Below are 17,309 nucleotides of genomic sequence, written 5' to 3'. Positions count from 1 at the left end.
AGCCTTCAAAGTCTGATTCTCTAGGAATTCCTCCTCCCGTTGCCGGACCCCCAGTTTGGGAAGCCTGACGTGGGGCTCAGAACCTTCACTCCATTGGGTGGACTTCTGTGGTATAAGTGTTCTCCAGTTTGTGAGTCACCCACCCAGCTGTTATGGGATTTGAGTTTATTGGATTGGGCCCCTCTTACTGTCTCTTTGCGGCTTCTCCTTTGTCTTTGGATGTGGGGTATCTTTTTTGGAGAGTTCCAGTGTCTTTCTGTCGATGATTGTTCAGCAGTTAGTTGTGATTTCGGTGCTCTCGCAAGAGGGAGTGAGCGCACGTCCTTCTACTCCTTCATCTTCTCCCCTGCCCTCCGTCTGGGGCAATGATTCTTGTGCTTTTCTCTGATTCTCAACCCGTAATACCTACAATTTTGTATGTGAGGGTGCCGGTAGGGCCTAGAGAGGGACATGTAAAAAGGGCCTCTACAGTCTAAGACCTGCCTTACAAAACTGGCTCACCACCAACTCTCTGATCTGGCCCTTCCCCTTTCTGTATCCTAGTTTCCTCATCTGTAAAATAAGTGTAATAATATTACCTGCTTTGACATAGGTTGTTTGAGGATCAAATTCATGTACAGTCTGGGCATCACCCTAGCTTTGTCCCTTGCATAACCGTCCTCCCAGAGTTGTTTTAACAATAGGCCCTGAGCTTTCATCAAAGGTTGTGATAAGAAATCACCATGTGAAACTCAGTCTCCTTTTGCTGCCAGATTTATGGAGAATCTTATCAACATGTGACTCCAGTTGAGAAATTTCTCCAGCATGACAAATTAGTAGAATTTTTGTCCTGAAAACTGGGAGATGCCCTTTATTCTGATACCAAATGTTCTGAGACTGATTCATCATATTTCCATTTTTCGCCTTAGCTTCCAGGAAGCTTAGAGCTAAATCTAACACTTAATGACAGCGACTCCATTAAATCAGATGGGCTTAACTTTATATTTGTATTTTATGAAACTCATGAGACACACCCTCAGTTATAAGTTTTCTCAAATTCTTTTGCAAAAGAAAGAGGAGAAGAAGGGAAGAGAAGGAAGCAGGTATAGTTTGAAAAGAGAGCTTGGCATGCCAACTACTCACTGTGTCAACTAGAATATAGGTTTGGTTTCTCTAAGAGACACCCAAAATAATTGTGACTTAAATAAAATAGAAGCGTATAACAATCTGGCCACAGCAGTCTCAGGCTGGTACGATTACTACGAGGGACCCTAGCTTCTTATCTTATTGCTCAGCTGTTCCTATGGTGTCTTTGACCACATGTTTCAATATGAGTGGCCACCATGCCTCATCCCAGCCAGGGGAAGAGGGGGACATGGAGGGCACACGCACTGGGACTCAAGACCTCATAGTGACACACATCTCTTCCACTCACATCCTGTCAGCCAAAACTCGGTTACATGATCACACCTAACTGCAAAGGAGGCTGGGACATTTAGCCTTTCAGAGGCACATGTCCAGCTAAAAATCAGGAGTTCTGTTACTATAGAAGAAAGGGAGAACATATTTGGAAGGACATCTACCAGTTTCTGCCGCGTCCGCCATCTCAGATGTATTTATTTCTTTTATTATTTATTTATTTATTTATTTATGGCTGCGTTGGGTCTTTGTAGCTGTGCCGTCTTTCTGTAGCTGCGGCGAGTAGGGGCTACTCTTTTTTTTTTTTTTTTTTTTTTTTTTTTTTTTGTGGTATGCGGGCCTCCCTCTGCTGTGGCCTCTCCCGTTGCGGAGCACAGGCTCCGGACGCGCAGGCTCATCGGCCATGGCTCACGGGCCCAGCCGCTCCGCGGCATGTGGGATCCTCCCGGACCGGGGCACGAACCCGCGTCCCCTGCATCGGCAGGCGGACGCGCAACCACTGCGCCACCAGGGAAGCCCGGGGCTACTCTTTATTGCAGTGTGCAGTCTTATTGCAGGGGCTTCTCTTGTTGCAGAGCATGCGCTCTAGGCACATGGGCTTCAGCAGTTGTGGCACGCAGGCTCAGTAGTTGTGGCTCACGGGCTCTAGAGCGCAGGCTCAGTAGCTGTGTTGCATGGGCTTAGTTGCTCCGCGACACGTGTGATCTTCCCAGACCAGGGCTTGAACCCGTGTCCCTTGCATTGGCAGGCGGATTCTTAACCACTGCGCCACCAGGGAAGCCCTATCTCAGATGTATTTCTTTCTTCTTTTTTTTTTTAAAGACACTTTTAAAAAACTATTTATTTATTTACTTATCAGATGTGTTGCGCCTTGGTTGCTGCACGTGGGCTTTTCTCTAGTTGCGGCGAGCGGGGGCTACTCTTCGTTGCAGTGCACGGGCTTCTCATTGCAGTGGCTTCTCTTGTTGTGGAGCCTGGGCTCTAGGCGTGCGGGGTTCAGTAGTTGTGGCACACGGGCTTCGTTGCTCCGAGGCATGTGGGATCTTCCTGGACCAGGGCTCGGACCCGTGTCCCCTGCATTGGCAGGTGGATTCTTAACCACTGTGCCACCAGGGAAGTCCCTCAGATGTATTTCTTTGCACATGATTGCACTCCCGTCAGCCCCAATTTCACCCTCACCCCCTCTATTCAGTGTAGCTTCCATGCTGCTATCAGAGTACTTTCCATTTCAGAGTGTTATTATGGCACTGCCCTGGTCACAAACCAACCCTGGCTCCATACTACCTAGGAAAGTGATGCCCAAACTGTACATTGCATTAGGAATCAGTTGGAGGGCGTGCTAAAACAGAGACAGCTGGGCCCACCTGTAGCCCTACTGACTGGGTAGGTCTGGGCCCTGAGAATTTGCATCTTTATTAAGTTCTCAGGTGATGCTCACGTTGCTGGTTCAGGAGCCACACTTTGAGAACCCTTGACCTCAAGAATAAAACCAGTGCTCCTTAACCTGCCTTCCAAAGGCTATTCCAGCCTGGTCTCAACCTATTTTACGCCTCATCTCTCATCCTTCCCTCCCCCTCCACACACCCAGGGCTCCAGTCACACTGAAGTTCTCACCTCTCTCTAAGCAGGCAAGCTGTTCGCACCTTTGTGCCTTGCTGTTCCTTTTGTCTGGAATATCTTCTGATCGGCAACCTCCTTTCCACATCCTCCCTGAAGGCTTTCCTGACCCTCTAAGCTGTTGTTAAACCATTCTCTGTCCCAGGTCCCTACACATTTTGTACATTCTTCTGTTATTGCTTTTATTACCTTGTGTGTTGGTTGTCTGCCCAGCTGCCTCCCCATCTCTGAAGTCTTAGTCACCTACATAGCTCTTAGCCACGGTAACAGGGTCACTGAGTAAGGAAACAAAAGTATGAATGAGGAAAAGGAGGCAGGTAGATGGAGTGAATAAATCAGTGAGGTGAGTGAAGAGAAGAAATGATGAGTGAGTTAATACACGAACAAGTGAGTTATGGTCCATTTGTGCTTAGTTCTCTCCTTTGAGTCCTCAGTCACAGATCAGCAAAGGAATTTACCCTCTGACCATTTTTCCACAAAGTTCCAGCCATTGCTTCCTTGGCCTGCAGGATCTCAGTTCCCCCACCAGGGATTGAACCCAGGCCACGGCAGTGAAAGCCCAGAATCCTAACCACTAGGCCACCAGGGAACTCCTCCTTCTTATTTATTTATTTATTTATTTATTTATTTATCGGTACTCGGGCTTCTCATTGTGGTGGCTTCTCTTATTGAGAAGCGTGGGCTCTAGGCCCGCGGGCTTCAGTAGTTGTGGCACATGGGCTCAGTAGTTGTGGCTCGTGGGCTTAGTTGCTCCGCTGCATGTGGGATCTTCCGGGACCAGGGCTCGAACCCGTGTCCCCTGCATTGGCAGGCAGATTCTTAACCACTGCGCCACCAGGGAAGTCTCCCATTGCTTCCTTCTTACCAGAAGTCACCTGGGACCCAGCATCCACCAGTCAGTTCCCCAGAACTGGCCTGGGGACCCATGCTGGGTCATGTTCCCTATGCCAGGGCTTAACCTCTACCCAATCCTGTTCTCACTCACCCTGGTGTTTCTGAAAGTCAGTTGTAAGGCATTTGGGACTCAGGTGAATGATGCTGGTGGATGATTTTCAGGGCCAAGACACAAAAGACTTTTTCACCAAACTGGTGATAAAGTGTCAATATTGTTTCAAATTAAAATTGGAGCCTAGGGAATTTCCTGGAGGTCCAGTGGTTAAGATTCCACACTTTCACTGCTGGGGCCAGGTTCAATCCCTGGTCAGGGAACTAAGATCCTGCAAGCCGTGGGTGTGTCCAAAAAATAAAATAATAAACAAATAAAACTGGAAACTTGAGGTGCTGGAACTAATCTCCCCCTTATCACAGGGAACCCAGCTTTCTCCAAACCCCATAAAGGAAGCCTTCTTTGGCTCCAGCGGACATGGGTATGGCCATAAGAAGGGACTCCCTGTCCTGCTGTGGTTGTCAACTCTGTCAGGGATGGTGCTATCATGGTGGTAACTGTTCCTGCACCAAGACTGTGTAGCCTCAGGAGGCAGTGAAACTTTCTTGGCCTTGATGTCCTCCTCTGCAGGTAGGGATGTTACTACTCACCTTGCAGATGTGTGGTGAGCATCAAATAAGACATGGGAGTAAAGGGCCCAGCACAGTACTAGACAGATAGTAGGTATACAATAGAGAATAACTAGAATAACTAGAATTCTCACAACTGATAAGAAAGTTAAGTTTTTTCCCTAATGAATCAGGCCCAGTCACTCTTCTAGTGTTTTTCCTTCTATTTATAATATCTACCTTCCTCTCTCACAATTCTACCTAATTTTGGGACCTCAGCTGCCATCCTACCTCCTCCACAAATCTGTCTCTGTTCCTGGAACACTCTATTAACAACGCCTACCATACTTATGGTCTGGTCTAATGGACATGGAAATGAGTAGTGAATTAAGAACAGGGGGTCTGTAGGCAGGCCTGCCATGTATGGCTGCACAGGTTGTGCACTGCCTGAGCCTGGAAGTACCATTCACAGACTAAGGAAGTGGGGCCCTGATGCATTGTGTAATAAAGAGGCTCTGTGCACAAGTCAGATGAACTGAGCCTGAAACCTGGCTCGACCACTAATCAATTGTTTGAGCAAGCAACACATGTAAACTCCTGACTTAGCTTCCTCATCTGTGAATGAGATGTTATTAGTACCTACCACGAGGGAGAGTTGAGAAGATTCAGTAGCTTAACGAGTTTAACAGTGCCTTGTAAAGGACTGAATTTACTGAGCACTTAATTTTAGAAATTAAGTGTGGGTGTTTTTTCTGAGAAGGCTGTACACAAGCTAGGGTCAATGGGTCACCGAAAATCTGCAGTCGCGCCCCCCGACCCCCCCCCCGACCCCCGCCCCCCGCCGCCACGTAGCAGGAGGCAGATCCTCACGCTATCCTTTGTCGCAGGACCCTACTCCACCCTTCTTTTTGCCAAAATCTTCTTTTATTAGGTCTTCTTCAGTTGACAAATGACAGCTCCAAAGTAAACTAGCTTAAGCCAAAAGAAGCATTTGTGGGTGGATATAACTGAACTCCAATGGAGGATCCAGGTCTCCAGCTATATCATGAGCGCTCTGTCTTCTCCATCTCCTGGCTCTGCTTCTCTGTATTGGCTTTATTCTCAGGCAGACTCTTCCATGTGGCAGGAAAATGGGTTACTGGGTGGTTCAAGCTTATATTTTATGGTTTTTCATATAAAGGAAGAGAAATCCTCCTTTCTTTCCACATCCATAGAGCAATCTTATGGAAGGCCTCTGATTGGCCCAGCTTGGGTCACATGCCTACTCTTTGGATCAATCACTGTGGCTAGAGGGATGGTGGACTGAGATTGGCCAAGCTAGGGTCGTGTGTCCACGAGTTTGACAGCCCCACAGAACTACATGGAACGGGGAAGGGACAGTTCTCCAATAGGAGAGGTGCTGGGCATACAAGAATGTTGGCCGTCCTGGCCATCCTTCTTTACGGCTCAGTTCATAGGTCAGTTCCTCAGGGAAGCTTCCCCTCCCCTCCTCCACGTGGACCTCAACTTCCCACAGTAAACTGCAAATTATTCTCCGACTCTCTGACACCATAGTTTGGTAACAACTGGAGGCAGGGACGAGAGTGTATTTATTCCTCTGTGACTCCCAGGCCTAGCTTCCTAAACGGGGCTGTGGAAGGGACGCTCTTGGTGGCCTATCCAGCATCCATTTCCCCTTCCTCTTCAGATCTTTGTTGGGTTCCACCTTGTCTCCCCACTGCCTTAGGCTTAGTGGGGAAGCTGACTCCATTTTCATGGAGAGTAGTTTAAACCCATTAGTCATCCCTTGCCAGCGACTGGTTCAAAAATGGGCAAGTACAGGGGGCTTCCCTGGTGGCGCAGTGGTTGAGAGTCTGCCTGCCGATGCAGGGGACATAGGTTCATGCCCCGGTCTGGGAGGATCCCACATGCCGCGGAGCGGCTGGGCCTGTGGGCCATGGGCGCTGAGCCTGTGGTCCAGAGCCTGTGGTCCGCAATGGGAGAGGCCACAACAGTGAGAGGCCCGCGTACCGCAAAAAAAAAAAAAAAAAAAAAAAAAAAAAAGGGCATGTAGGACCTAGTTTGGGCTGGTGAGACACAAGGATGTCTGGGAAAGGCTTCTTGCTCTTTTGGGTGGGCATGGAAGCCAGCTGGTGCCTTCCTGCCCTCTCTCTTGCTGGACAGAAATGAGGAAGCATTTGGCCTCCATCAACTGCTACTGGCTGCCACTGCACAGCTGGAAGGGAACCTACTTTAGGCAAAAGCTGACACCGTGGGAGTGTGGAGACACCTGGACCTTTAATGGCCTTGTTGAGTTGCTGGATTGGCTAACCCTGGATGCCACCCTGCCCCAGGACCACCAAACCCCTAGCTAACACACTTCCTTGTTGTTAAACCACCTTGAGCTGGGGTGTTCTGTTACCTGCGGCCACAAGTATCTTCAGAAAGTTCTCCCTGAATGAATGACCTAGGCGAGTGGCCACAGGCTGAGAGCCCTCAATCATGCCCTCCTAAACTATGCCACCCACACAAGTTCCTTTCTACCTCATAATAACAGACATTCAAAGGTTCTGGATGCTTTTTAAAAAAAACCACATCAGTCACTTTATTCTTAAGTTTGTACTTTACAAAACCACAAGGGAGAAGTCCTTGAGGGTGAAAGGGGTAGGGGAGTGGGAGATGGTGAAGAGGGGGACGAGGACAACCCAGAAATGAAGCCCCCCCATCTTGGGGGACCAAGCAGAGACTGGGCCCCAGGCCAGCCCAGCAGGGCCTCTCGTGTCCTGGCTGTACAGAGCTGGGCCAAAAGACCTCAGAGAAGGGTCACAGCTTCTAGAGACTGTCGCCATTAGACAGGCAGCCACAGGCTGAGGCTTCTGGCAGCCCAAAGAAGGAAGTGGGCCTCCCCCTCCCAAGCCAGGGGGAGGCAGCCTGAGGCAGGGGTGAGAGCTACCCGTCTAGCAGCTTTAGGATGCTCTCACGCTCCTTCAGAGTCTTCCAGGCCTGGTCCTTCTCCTTCTTGGTGGGGGTCCGCTTCTTCTGCCGGGCAGCCATGATCTTGCGGAAGGCATCCATGACCTCATTGTCTGCCATGCGGACCCGCTGCCTCAGCTCCTGCCGACTCACCTCCTCCTTTGCCAGCCTGTGGGGACCAGCCGGCCAGGTGCCATGGGAAGCCTATCAGAGTAGGGCTCCTCCCTCTTCCAGACTGAGCCCACCCCACTACCCAGGGCTGCCACTCCTGTGGATCGTTTCATACCAAAAAGCAAAGTTATTGAGCCACGCTTACATGGTGCCCTGTGCCAGGTACTACCTCTTCAAAAATATCAGCTCAGTTAATCCTCCTAATAACCTTGTGAGGTAGGTACTATTATTCCTATTTACCAGTGAGGAAACTGAGGCTCAAGGAGGATAAGAAGTGCCCCAAGATCCCACAACTAGTAAGGAGGAGATCTGAATCAAGGCAGGCTTGCTCCAAACAATCTTCTTTAAAAGGTGTTCTGGGGGCCTCCCTGGTGGCGCAGTGGTTAAGAATCCGCCTGCCAATGCAGGGGACACGGGTTCGAGCCCTGGTCCGGGAAGATCCCACATACCGCGGAGCAACTAAGCCCGTGCGCCACAACTACTGAGCCTGCACTCTAGAGCCCGTGCTCTGCAACAAGAGAAGCCACCACAATGAAGAGTGGCCCCAGCTCTCCGCAACTAGAGAAAGCCCGTGCACGGCAACAAAGACCCAATGCAGCCAAAAATAAATAAATGAAAAAAATAAATGAAAAGAAAAATAAAAAGTGTTCTGGTGCCAGCAGAAGACCTGCTTACTTCAGCAACCAAATTCCAGAGCAAACTAAGGGTCTAGACAGCCGGAGGTCTACAGGAGGTGAGTGGGATACCAAACTGACCCCTCTGAATGGAACCTGACCTATAAATTCAATTCATGGTGGAGCTGGAAGGTCACTTAGAGATCTATCTAGTCCAACCTGTTAATTTTTCAGAAGGGGAAGCTGCTGCTCAGGGCAAGAGATGCCTTGCTTAAGGCCCGGCAGCTAGCCCATGCAGGGCTGAGGGCTGCACGCCGGCCTTCTGATAGCCAAGCTAGTTCCTTCACTGCCCTTTACTTCTGTAGCTGCACATCCCCATTCCTCTCTCTCTCTCCCCTCCCCCCTCCCTTCCTCAGTACTCTTTCATCTGTATTTTCCTCTTCTTGCCCTTGAAAGGGAACTAGAAAGAGGCTTTGGATTCAGCCTTGGGCTCCAGTCACAGCTTAGCTGTTTATTGGCTGTGTGACCTTCAGCAGAACACTCATTTCACTGGGCCTTTATTTCCTCATTTGGTAAACAGGGAAAACTACCACCTACTCCCTGGGCTATAGCAGAGATTAAGTAAGAGGGTGTACATAAAGCCCCTGGTACATGGTAGGCACTCAGTATACCCTCATCCTTAAATACCCTAGCAGCTTGCCAGCAACTTCTTCTCCTAAAGATGCACATCTTTACCAACCACTCACGTGGTGACCACAAGCCCTTTGCCCTGCTTCTCTTCCTAACCCAGCACAACGTCTGAGAGACAGGCAGAGGTGGCCAAATGAATGAGCGTGTCCTGCTCTATTGGGGCTCTGTGAGGCGGAGACACAACAGCTGCCTACGAGGAGCAAGGGGACTTAGTTGGGCTGCTTCTCTATCTCCCCAATAAAAGGGTAGCCACTACCATGATCTCCCGACAGATACCACCTGCCCCCTTGTTGTGAGGAGTGCAAGGCAAGATGGACGGGAATGAATAGAAAATGAATGACATCGCACTAAAACACTGGTCATTTCCTGGTGAGGGGCTGGTAGTGATCACAGATGCTCAAGAAAATGTTAACAGTTGATAAACCGAGGTGGAGAGTATACCGGCGTTTACTGTACCACTCCGTCAGATTTTCTGTGTGTATGAAATGTTTCACAAAAAAACTCTGGGGGGAAAAAGAAAATACGCATGGAAAGACTTAAAAATAAACCACACAACAATGCGAATATAGTTAACACCACTGAACCGTACACTTGAAAATGGTTTAGAGGGTAAACTTTGTGTTATTTGTTTTTACCACAATTAGAAGTGAATAAGCAAGTCACAGATGCCTGAGCTCTAGTCTGTGGAATGAGAATCTGTGTGAGATGAAACCAGTGGGGTGGTGCCCGGCACTGACATTTTTTTCAAAGCCCTCCGGGTGATTTAGAGGCCCTGCCGGGTTTGGAAAGCCTGTCGTAAAGCTCCCGGAAGGTCACCAGCATGGCCAAGGCCTCGCTGGCCACGCCCTGGCCCGGGCATCTTGTCCACACTCACCTCAGCAGGTCGTGCTTCTTGGTGCGGTTGTGGGCACTGAGCGCTTTCAGCTCGGCCTGCCGTTTGCGCAGCTCCGCCAGAACTTCGTCCTCCGAGTCCTCTGCAGGGCGATCCTCAGATTCCAGCAGGCCCTGGGCGATCAGCTCCTCCTTGATGCGGCTCTCCAGGGACTTGGTATGCGGCACACTGCAGGGAAAGGCAGTGCTCAGCTCAAGGGCCAGCCTGCAAGGGGGAACCGCTCTGAGGTGCCCAAGGTTAGTGAACACCTTCCTTTCTCTTTGGGCACCGCCTCTCTATCTATCTACACATAAAAATATAGAGACAGACACATCTGGTCTTGTTGTAAACATAAGCAACAGATATCGATATGCTATGTAATATAAAATATAGAAAAACCTACAATGCTAACGACCCAAAGAGAATCACTATTTTGTTACCTGTTACTATTATATATATTACCATCTTCTTACCATATGTTATGTTATATACATAAAAATATGTCTTTTATGTTCTTATATAAATACTATACATATTCCAGATTTGTTACATATTATTCCCACTTTTTTAATTTATTATTTTAGCTTTCCCCCCCCACGTACCAACATTTAAATATATCTTAAGTAAAAATAGGATCATATTGTCTGTATTGTGCTACAGACAGTTTCCACTTATCACTCTATTGTTTACATCTTTGCGTGTCAGTTAACTATATGTCTCTAATACGATTAATAGTTGCAAGTTATTTCGTCATATGGAGTTATGACAATTTAGCCAACCAGTCTCCTCCAGGTGGACATTTAGGTTTGTTTATAGTAAGAACAGGGCCATGATGAAAACCCGGTACTAAGCCTGTGCATGTGGAAATCCTGGCCCAGCACGCACATCTGACTTCTGTTGGTCTCTATCAGAATGTCCTCAGTTTCTCTATTAATGAAGACCACCCATGCTGGGGTGGACAAAAGTCAACAGAAGCAGAGGCCAGACTGTGAGGTGTGGACAGGATGTCACTCACCTGAAGGGTTTGTTCTGATTGCGGGGAGAGGTGCTTGCCCCGTCAGCCCCCGATTCTTTTCCAGACATGTCTGGAATAGGAGAGTCCTCCATGGGGGAAATAATATTTTCCTAGAAGAGCGCAGAAATGGATGGAGGGAGAAAGAGCTGTAGCATTACCATTTTCCTGCCCCCCTCTGACCTACACGGACAGTCTTCACATACCAGAAATATCTTTTTCTTTTTCTCATCCCACCCTCTGTGGGAAGTCTTCCCAAACCGACTCTAAAAAACTTTGATCATTTTAAAAATTCTTTTTTTTGTACTGATACCAAAAGAAGGGAGCACAGAAGAGTGACGGTAACACTCAACAATGGTAATGAGAAGAGCTAAGCTATGTTAACCGTTTGCAATGCACCAGGCGCTGCACTAAGCACGCTGCGGCAGAGGCTGCCAGCTGTCCAAAAGCCATTCTCGCCTTTCTTCCACAGTAGCTGGGCTTATGGCTGCCCATATACACCACACTTCCCGGCCTCCCTTGCAGTCAGGGGTGGTCATCTGACAAACTGTCTCCAGTGGAAAGTGATTAGAAGAGATAAGAGCCACAGCTGGCCACGGCCTTCACACACTCCTCCTTGCTCTTTTTCTGTGGACTTGGAGTGGCAATCACACTTGGAGTGACCTTGTGCAGAGTGCATGTTTAAGACAGCAAAGCCAGCATACGTGGGGTCCCCGTCTGATGGTGTGGAACGGAGATGTCCCCCTACCCCCACCTCAGCCAGCCTGGAACGTGTGCCCAGAAAGATGTGGGAGAGAAAGATGCTATCGTGTTTGAGACAGCCAGGAAACTGAGGCTCAAGAGGTGAAGAGATATGCCTAAGGGCAGCCAGCAGGCATAAAGAAAGGGACCCTGAACCTGGGGTTTGAGTCCTGCTTCTATGTATTAGCTGTGTGACCTCAAGCAAACAGTTCCCTTTTTTAAGCCTCGACCTTGTTGGGTGTAACATGGGGTTAACCACTGTCTTTGCCTCTAACGAGAGGATGTGTAGAAAGCCCCTTGCACGGGGCCTTTAGCCAACGCTCAGCAAAAGTAACTGTGGAGTAGTGGCTACCTTGGGGGGAGGTTAAAAACTGGGAGGGGCGTGAGAGGGCCTTCGAGAATACTGATGATGTTTTCTTTTTTGGTCCTGGGGCTACCTGTACAAGTGTGCTCATTTGTGAAAACTGATCAAGCTGTACATTTATGATCTATGTTCCTTTCTAAATGTATAATGTACTTCAATAAACAATAAAAATTAAGCATTGAAACAGAGCGAACACAGTTCTTGTTTTGGGTTGGGGTGCTCACCTCCACCAAGGCCTGCAGGAGTCGCTGAGTCAGGGCACCAAAGGGGCACCCGTCTTCCGGCTGCTCGTGCTGGGCCTCAGACTTCTTCAGCAGGGCATCCACATCTGAATCGGGCAGAGAAGGGGTGGGCAGGTGTGCTAGGAACTCAAGTCCTGGCCTGGGGTGGGCAGGTAGGTGAGGGGCCTACCTTTCGTGTCCAGTTCAGTCAGCGGCCCCGTGAGGCCTTTCTTCTTGTCAGCCACGGCTGCTGCCCGGGCCCCGTCCTTCTGCTCCTCCAGCAGGTCCTCCTGTGCCCAGCGCTGGGAGTAGTGCTTCCCCAGGGGCGGGATCTGTGGGAGACATCCCATCCGGTGCCAAAGCAGTAAATACAGGCCAGTCGTGCCTGGGGTGTCAGGGGCTCTCTGCGCACCTGCGACTGCCAACAGGCTCTTCGTTCATCCCTCATTGCTTCATTTACCTGTCTTCCCAAGTACCTAGCCCAGGGCCAAGGCCTGAGCCTGGTACAGGTGAGAAGAGATAAAGGAGATAAAATCTCTACACTCACAGTCTAGTAAGGAAGCCAGGTACGTGCGGAACTGAAACACACAGACGGCAATACTGAATAATTTCCAAGATGTAAGGTGCAGAATGGTGCGTGTACATGGACCTTTTCCGTTGACAGCTGTTATCTCTAGAGAGAACTATAGATCCTAGGATCAGAAGTGAGAGGAAAATATCTTTTGCATCGCTTGAACTTGTTACTGCCTGTATGGATTACTTTTTCTGATAAATTTTTTAAAAATTCAGACAAGTGGAGTGACAGAGGTAGGTCAAGGTACTGTGGCAGCACAAAAGACAGACCAACCTTCTGCTGAGGAATCTGCAAAGCCATTTTGGTGGCGGTAACATGCGATCAGGGGCTCGAAGGGTTTTAGTTTGCCAAGGGGAGAAGGGCATGTGCAGAGGCCCAGAGACCAGCAAGGACCCTGTGTGGGCCTGGAGTGAGGGTAAGGTGCTTGGGGGGCTGGTAAATACAGCAGTGGAGAGGGAGTGTGGCCAAGGAAACTGGAGAGGGGCACTGGGGCTGTGCCACCAAGGGCTGAGACGCTTGGACTCGATTCTGTAGGTAACGGGAGCCAAGGGAGGCCATGTCATGAGCACATCCCATCATGAGAGCTGACCTATGGGAGAACTCCCCACCAACACTTTTCTGTGTTTTCTACATTTTCTTCAATGGAATCTTTTTTATTTCCATCATAAAAAAAATAAATTTTTATATATTAAAAAAAAGAGAATCCCCCTAGAGCAGTGGTCCCCAAGCTTTTTGGAACCACGACCGGTTTCGTGGAAGACAGTTTTTCCATGGACTGGGGTCGGGCACCGGGGGGTGGCTCAGGCCGTAACATCAGCAATGGGGGAGCTGCAGATGAAGCTTCGCTCGCCTGCCGCTCACCTCCTGCTGTGCGGCTCAGTTCCTAACTGGCTGCGGCCCCGGGGTTGGGGACCCCTGCTCTAGAGGGAAGAAAGTGTTAAGAGGCTGTTAAGGTGAAAGCTGACGAAGGCTTGAGCCAAAGCAGAGGGGATGGCGATGAGAAAAAAAGGGAGGATCTCACTGAAGAAGATGCCTTAGGACGCGGTGACCATTTGGATGGTAGAAGGGAGGAAGCTGAGAGTTAGAACTTGGGTGTCTGGGTGGGTTAAAGAAACAGACGGGAGGCTAGGCAGGGCAGGGAAGGAAGATGATGTACAGCACTGCGATCTTTGATTCTGAGGCACCTCTGAGCCTTCTTGTTCTCCATCACGTCTATCTAGGCCTGGGGTCTCTACCTTGTAATGTTCAGCCTCATCTTCTGGGGGTTTCAGTAGCTCCTCTAGCGTGCGCACCTCCTCACTGGTGATATCGGCACAGTAGGGCTCCACCGAAGCCCAGAATCTGCAGAGAGAAGCAGAGCCTGAGGGGGTGCCCCCTGCCCCACCAGCCTAAGCCCCGGGCCCTTCCACAGCCTCCAATACCCAAATCCCAAGGCCCATTTATGTCCCCTGGCCCAGAACCTGTTGGGGGCGTCATTCTTGGGGATACGTGGCACGTCGATTGGGTCATCAGTGAATTCATATTCCTGGATCTTGGGCTGAAGGTTTTTGGATTTGGGTCGCCCAGGGCCAGGGCCCGGCCCATGTCCTGCCTTCCCTTCCAGTTTCTGCTTCTTGGGCTTCCCATGTTTTGGGGGAGCACCAAGCTCATGGTCTCGACCCAGCTTCAGGAATCGTCGGTCACCTTTCTTATCCTGCCAGTCGGTGAGGATCTGAAATTCACAGAGACTGTCACTGAGGGGGAGAAGGGAAGACACAGGACAACTCTGTCTCTCGGTGAAAAATAAGGATCTAGAACTCAAGAAGGCTCCAAGTCTCTCCCCCTCCCCTTTTTATCTAGCAAACGCCTACTCATCCTGCAAAACTCAGCTCCTTTTCTGTGCCCATCTCACAGGATTTTATTCATATATTTCTCATCATTGCATTCACTTGTTTGTCTGTATTGATTCACCTCTGTAGCACCCAAGCTGGTCACACAGCATTAGACAGTTCAAACAAGTAGATCACATCTCAGTGCACATTAGCCCTAGGAAAATACGCTGGTGGTAACTTTCTGGTGGAAGCAAGCATGCCTCCCAGCAAACCTTTACTTCAAATGTCACCACAACTGGGAAGCCTTTTCTGAATCAGTTAATACAGCTTCTTAGATGCTAAAATACAACTGATTGTGCCACAGCCCCGCTCAAAAAGCTTCAGTGGATTCCCAGGGACCATAGGTTAATTTTATTCATCTTCTGAAGTCCAGTTAAAATGGCATCTTCTTCCTCTATGAGTATCTGGTACTTCGTACCTCCACTGTAGGCCCAATCATGTTGTTTAGTCGTAACTAGAATAAACAGAGTACTTTGTCTCTTCAGGAAGATTATAAGCTATTGGAGACCAGGAAGTTCATCTTAACCATCTCTGGTCCCCAGGATCTGGCATAGCACCTGGCACCCAGGGCTCAGAGAATATTTATGCCACAAATAGAAATAATGAGAGTCATACCAGTAAATAATGTTTGACATGCTTATTTAGTGTGAGACGTTGGGCTGAGCCTTTGCAAAAAGTCTTTCTTTCAGTTCTCACAAAAGCTCTGAGGTAGGTCCTATTATCCAGCCCACTTGGCAGATGGAGAACCAATCCTCAGAGGCAGGAGGTAACTTTTGCAAACGTTGGAATTTAGCACTGGCAGTAGCAACGCTAGCAAGCACTTAGGTCAGGATTCAAATCCAGGCCTCCCCATTCCAGTTCCCCCAGTACTCCTGACCACAACAGCACTTCTCCTGGTACTTGTCTGACCTCCCGTTCCCTTTAGTTGGCAAACTCCCCAAAGGCCAGAATTGTCCCAATTACCTCTCTCTAGTAACTAGCACAGGACCCAGCACATCGTGGGAAGTGAGGGTCACTAGCTGCTTAGTGAATCAGAAATCTCACAGTGTATGAGGATCATGCACATTCTTGCATATCTTCCATGTCACGCAAGCCCAGTTTGGGTCTCTCTCTTCCCCACTAAGCTCCTGTAACCCAGACCTCAGCAGATGAGGCTAACCCATAACTTGTCACAGTCCATCCCTGGTGATGTACCCTCTGTGGGGTATCACCTGGGTTTCGGCCTCAAGCACCCGCAAGCGTCGGCTGGCAGAAGAAAGCAGAGTCTCAAGCTCCAGCTGCAGAGTGTCCAGCTCCTCGATACCGATGCCATCATCCTCAGAGCGGGCCAACACTGCTGTGTAGCGGGGACAGACCTTCAGGTGGTCCACAGACTTGAAGTCGTGGAACTGCAAGGGGCAGTCCTTCAGCTCACTCATGGCCCAGGATAGGGGACCCTGTGGAGCTGGAGAGGAAAGGACCACTGATTGGGGGGTGGGGGGAAGTGGCACAAGAAAAGCCCAAGGGTTCCTTCCATCCAGGAGAAAGTCAGGCTTCAGTAACCTATTGACAAGGTTGATGGCACAGCTCCTACTCGTAGAGCACCTACTGTGTGCCAGGTGAGGTGCAGACACATTACTGGCTTCTCCTTGAATTCTTCACCCAACCCCTTGAGCAGGAACCATGCTCATCTCCGTTTTACAGATGAGGAAAGTGAGACTCTGTAAGGGTGGGTTCATGTCCAAGCTTACCAACATGCAATTTGAATCCAGATAGTTTTGAGTCTGTGCCCCTAACCGCCATGATATACTACGCTTGTCTTCCTGATGCTCTTCCTTCCCTTCAGTTCCACTCTTCCTGAATTCTGCAAAGCCCCAGAGTTCCAAGCATCCCATACTTATTATCTTAATGTTCTTTGTGCCTCCCAGCCTCTCCTCGTCTCACCCCTCCCCACCTCTGCCCCTTCTCCTTGCCCCGGATAGTAAAGTATGTGGGCTGGTAAGCCACATATATCTGGATTCAAGCCCAGGCTTGACCAATCTCTATTTATGTAGTCCTGAACATGTTGATTAACTCTCCTGAGTCTCGGTTTTTCCATCCGTAAAATGGGGCAAAAGAAGCCTGAGTCTGTTTCCCCATAAGAAGTCTGAATCTGTAAAATGGGGTAACAATAGTACCTACCTCCCTGGGATGTTCTGAGGATTAAGAGATGATGCCCGTCAAGAGCTCAGTTCAGTGCCTGGCACAGGAAAAGTGGGGCTGGTTAAAGGCTGGCCCCACCCATGGATCGCCCCAATGTCCCGCCTTTAGGGTCCCAGTCCTCTAAGAACACCCTACCGCGGCCTCCGCCCCCTCTCCCTCCTCCTTGCTGCCTCCCACGGCCCCGCGGCCACGGGAGGGGGCGGGGAGTTCCGGTCGGTGCGAGCAACCGCCCCGGAACTGGCTATGTGCGGGGCCCCTGCAGTTGACGTGGGGGCGGAAAGACGCGAGGGCCAGACCCTGTGTCTTTCGGAGGATGGAGGATTGCGGGCAGCAGCGAGCCCGCTGCAGGTGGGGTGGAAAGGGTATGCCTCGCGCGGACCCTAGAGAACAGCCCAGCGCCGGGGGGCGGGGCTCGGCGGCCGGGTTCTCTGCGGGGCAGTTAGTCCCGTCGAGCCCAAAAGGCTGCAGGTAGGAGGGGCCCGGAGAAAGGATGGGAGCGCAGAACCGGAAGGATCGAAGGGCTCCTCCGCCTCGCCTT

General features: G+C 49.9%; 2 protein-coding genes across 10 annotated transcripts in view; one reads left to right on the top strand and one right to left on the bottom strand.

The window, feature by feature from the left end:
• The window catches only part of OGG1 (8-oxoguanine DNA glycosylase), a 43,910-nt gene extending 31,788 nt beyond the window's left edge, over positions 1-12,122 (top strand). For 2 of the 5 annotated variants that reach the window (XR_003676990.1, XR_008615695.1), the window contains one exon: positions 9,581-9,804. The gene's annotated coding sequence lies outside the window, so the exon portion shown is untranslated. The other 3 variants (XR_008615696.1, XR_003676989.2, XR_008615697.1) reach the window with 3 other exon arrangements.
• TADA3 (transcriptional adaptor 3) lies at positions 7,074-17,294 on the bottom strand. Of its 5 annotated transcripts, none has more exons than XM_028479567.2 (10): positions 16,907-17,294; positions 16,751-16,808; positions 15,802-16,034; positions 14,180-14,430; positions 13,955-14,060; positions 12,336-12,477; positions 12,149-12,252; positions 10,823-10,932; positions 9,811-10,032; positions 7,074-7,630 (listed from the first exon to the last, which is right to left on the bottom strand). In XM_028479567.2, exons 3-10 carry the CDS (start codon positions 16,006-16,008, stop codon positions 7,438-7,440), a joined length of 1,335 nt encoding a protein of 444 aa, XP_028335368.1. In that variant the 5' UTR covers positions 16,009-16,034; positions 16,751-16,808; positions 16,907-17,294; the 3' UTR covers positions 7,074-7,437. The 5 variants fall into 5 exon arrangements, with proteins under 5 accessions (XP_028335368.1, XP_028335367.1, XP_028335370.1 ...); XM_028479566.2 differs by having other exon boundaries at positions 17,068-17,294; XM_028479569.2 differs by having other exon boundaries at positions 17,151-17,294.
• Positions 17,295-17,309: the final 15 nt, after the last annotated feature.

Source organism: Physeter macrocephalus, chromosome 18 (assembly GCF_002837175.3).
Source record: "Physeter macrocephalus isolate SW-GA chromosome 18, ASM283717v5, whole genome shotgun sequence".
In the NCBI taxonomy this organism is placed as follows: domain Eukaryota; kingdom Metazoa; phylum Chordata; class Mammalia; order Artiodactyla; family Physeteridae; genus Physeter; species Physeter macrocephalus.
The sequence above is the reverse complement of the archived record's forward strand: the minus strand, read 5'-3'. Positions and strand labels throughout refer to the sequence as shown.

Coding starts and splice junctions, on each gene's coding strand:
- TADA3 (XM_028479567.2), bottom strand. CDS start 16,008: ATGAGTGAGCTGAAGGACTGCCCCTTGCAGTTCCACGACTTCAAGTCT. Junction 14,061..14,179: donor AAGAATGACGCCCCCAACAG/GTTCTGGGCCAG, acceptor TTCTCTCTGCAG/ATTCTGGGCTTCGGTGGAGC. Junction 12,478..13,954: donor ATGAGGCTGAACATTACAAG/GTAGAGACCCCA, acceptor TGTCTCCCACAG/ATCCCGCCCCTGGGGAAGCA.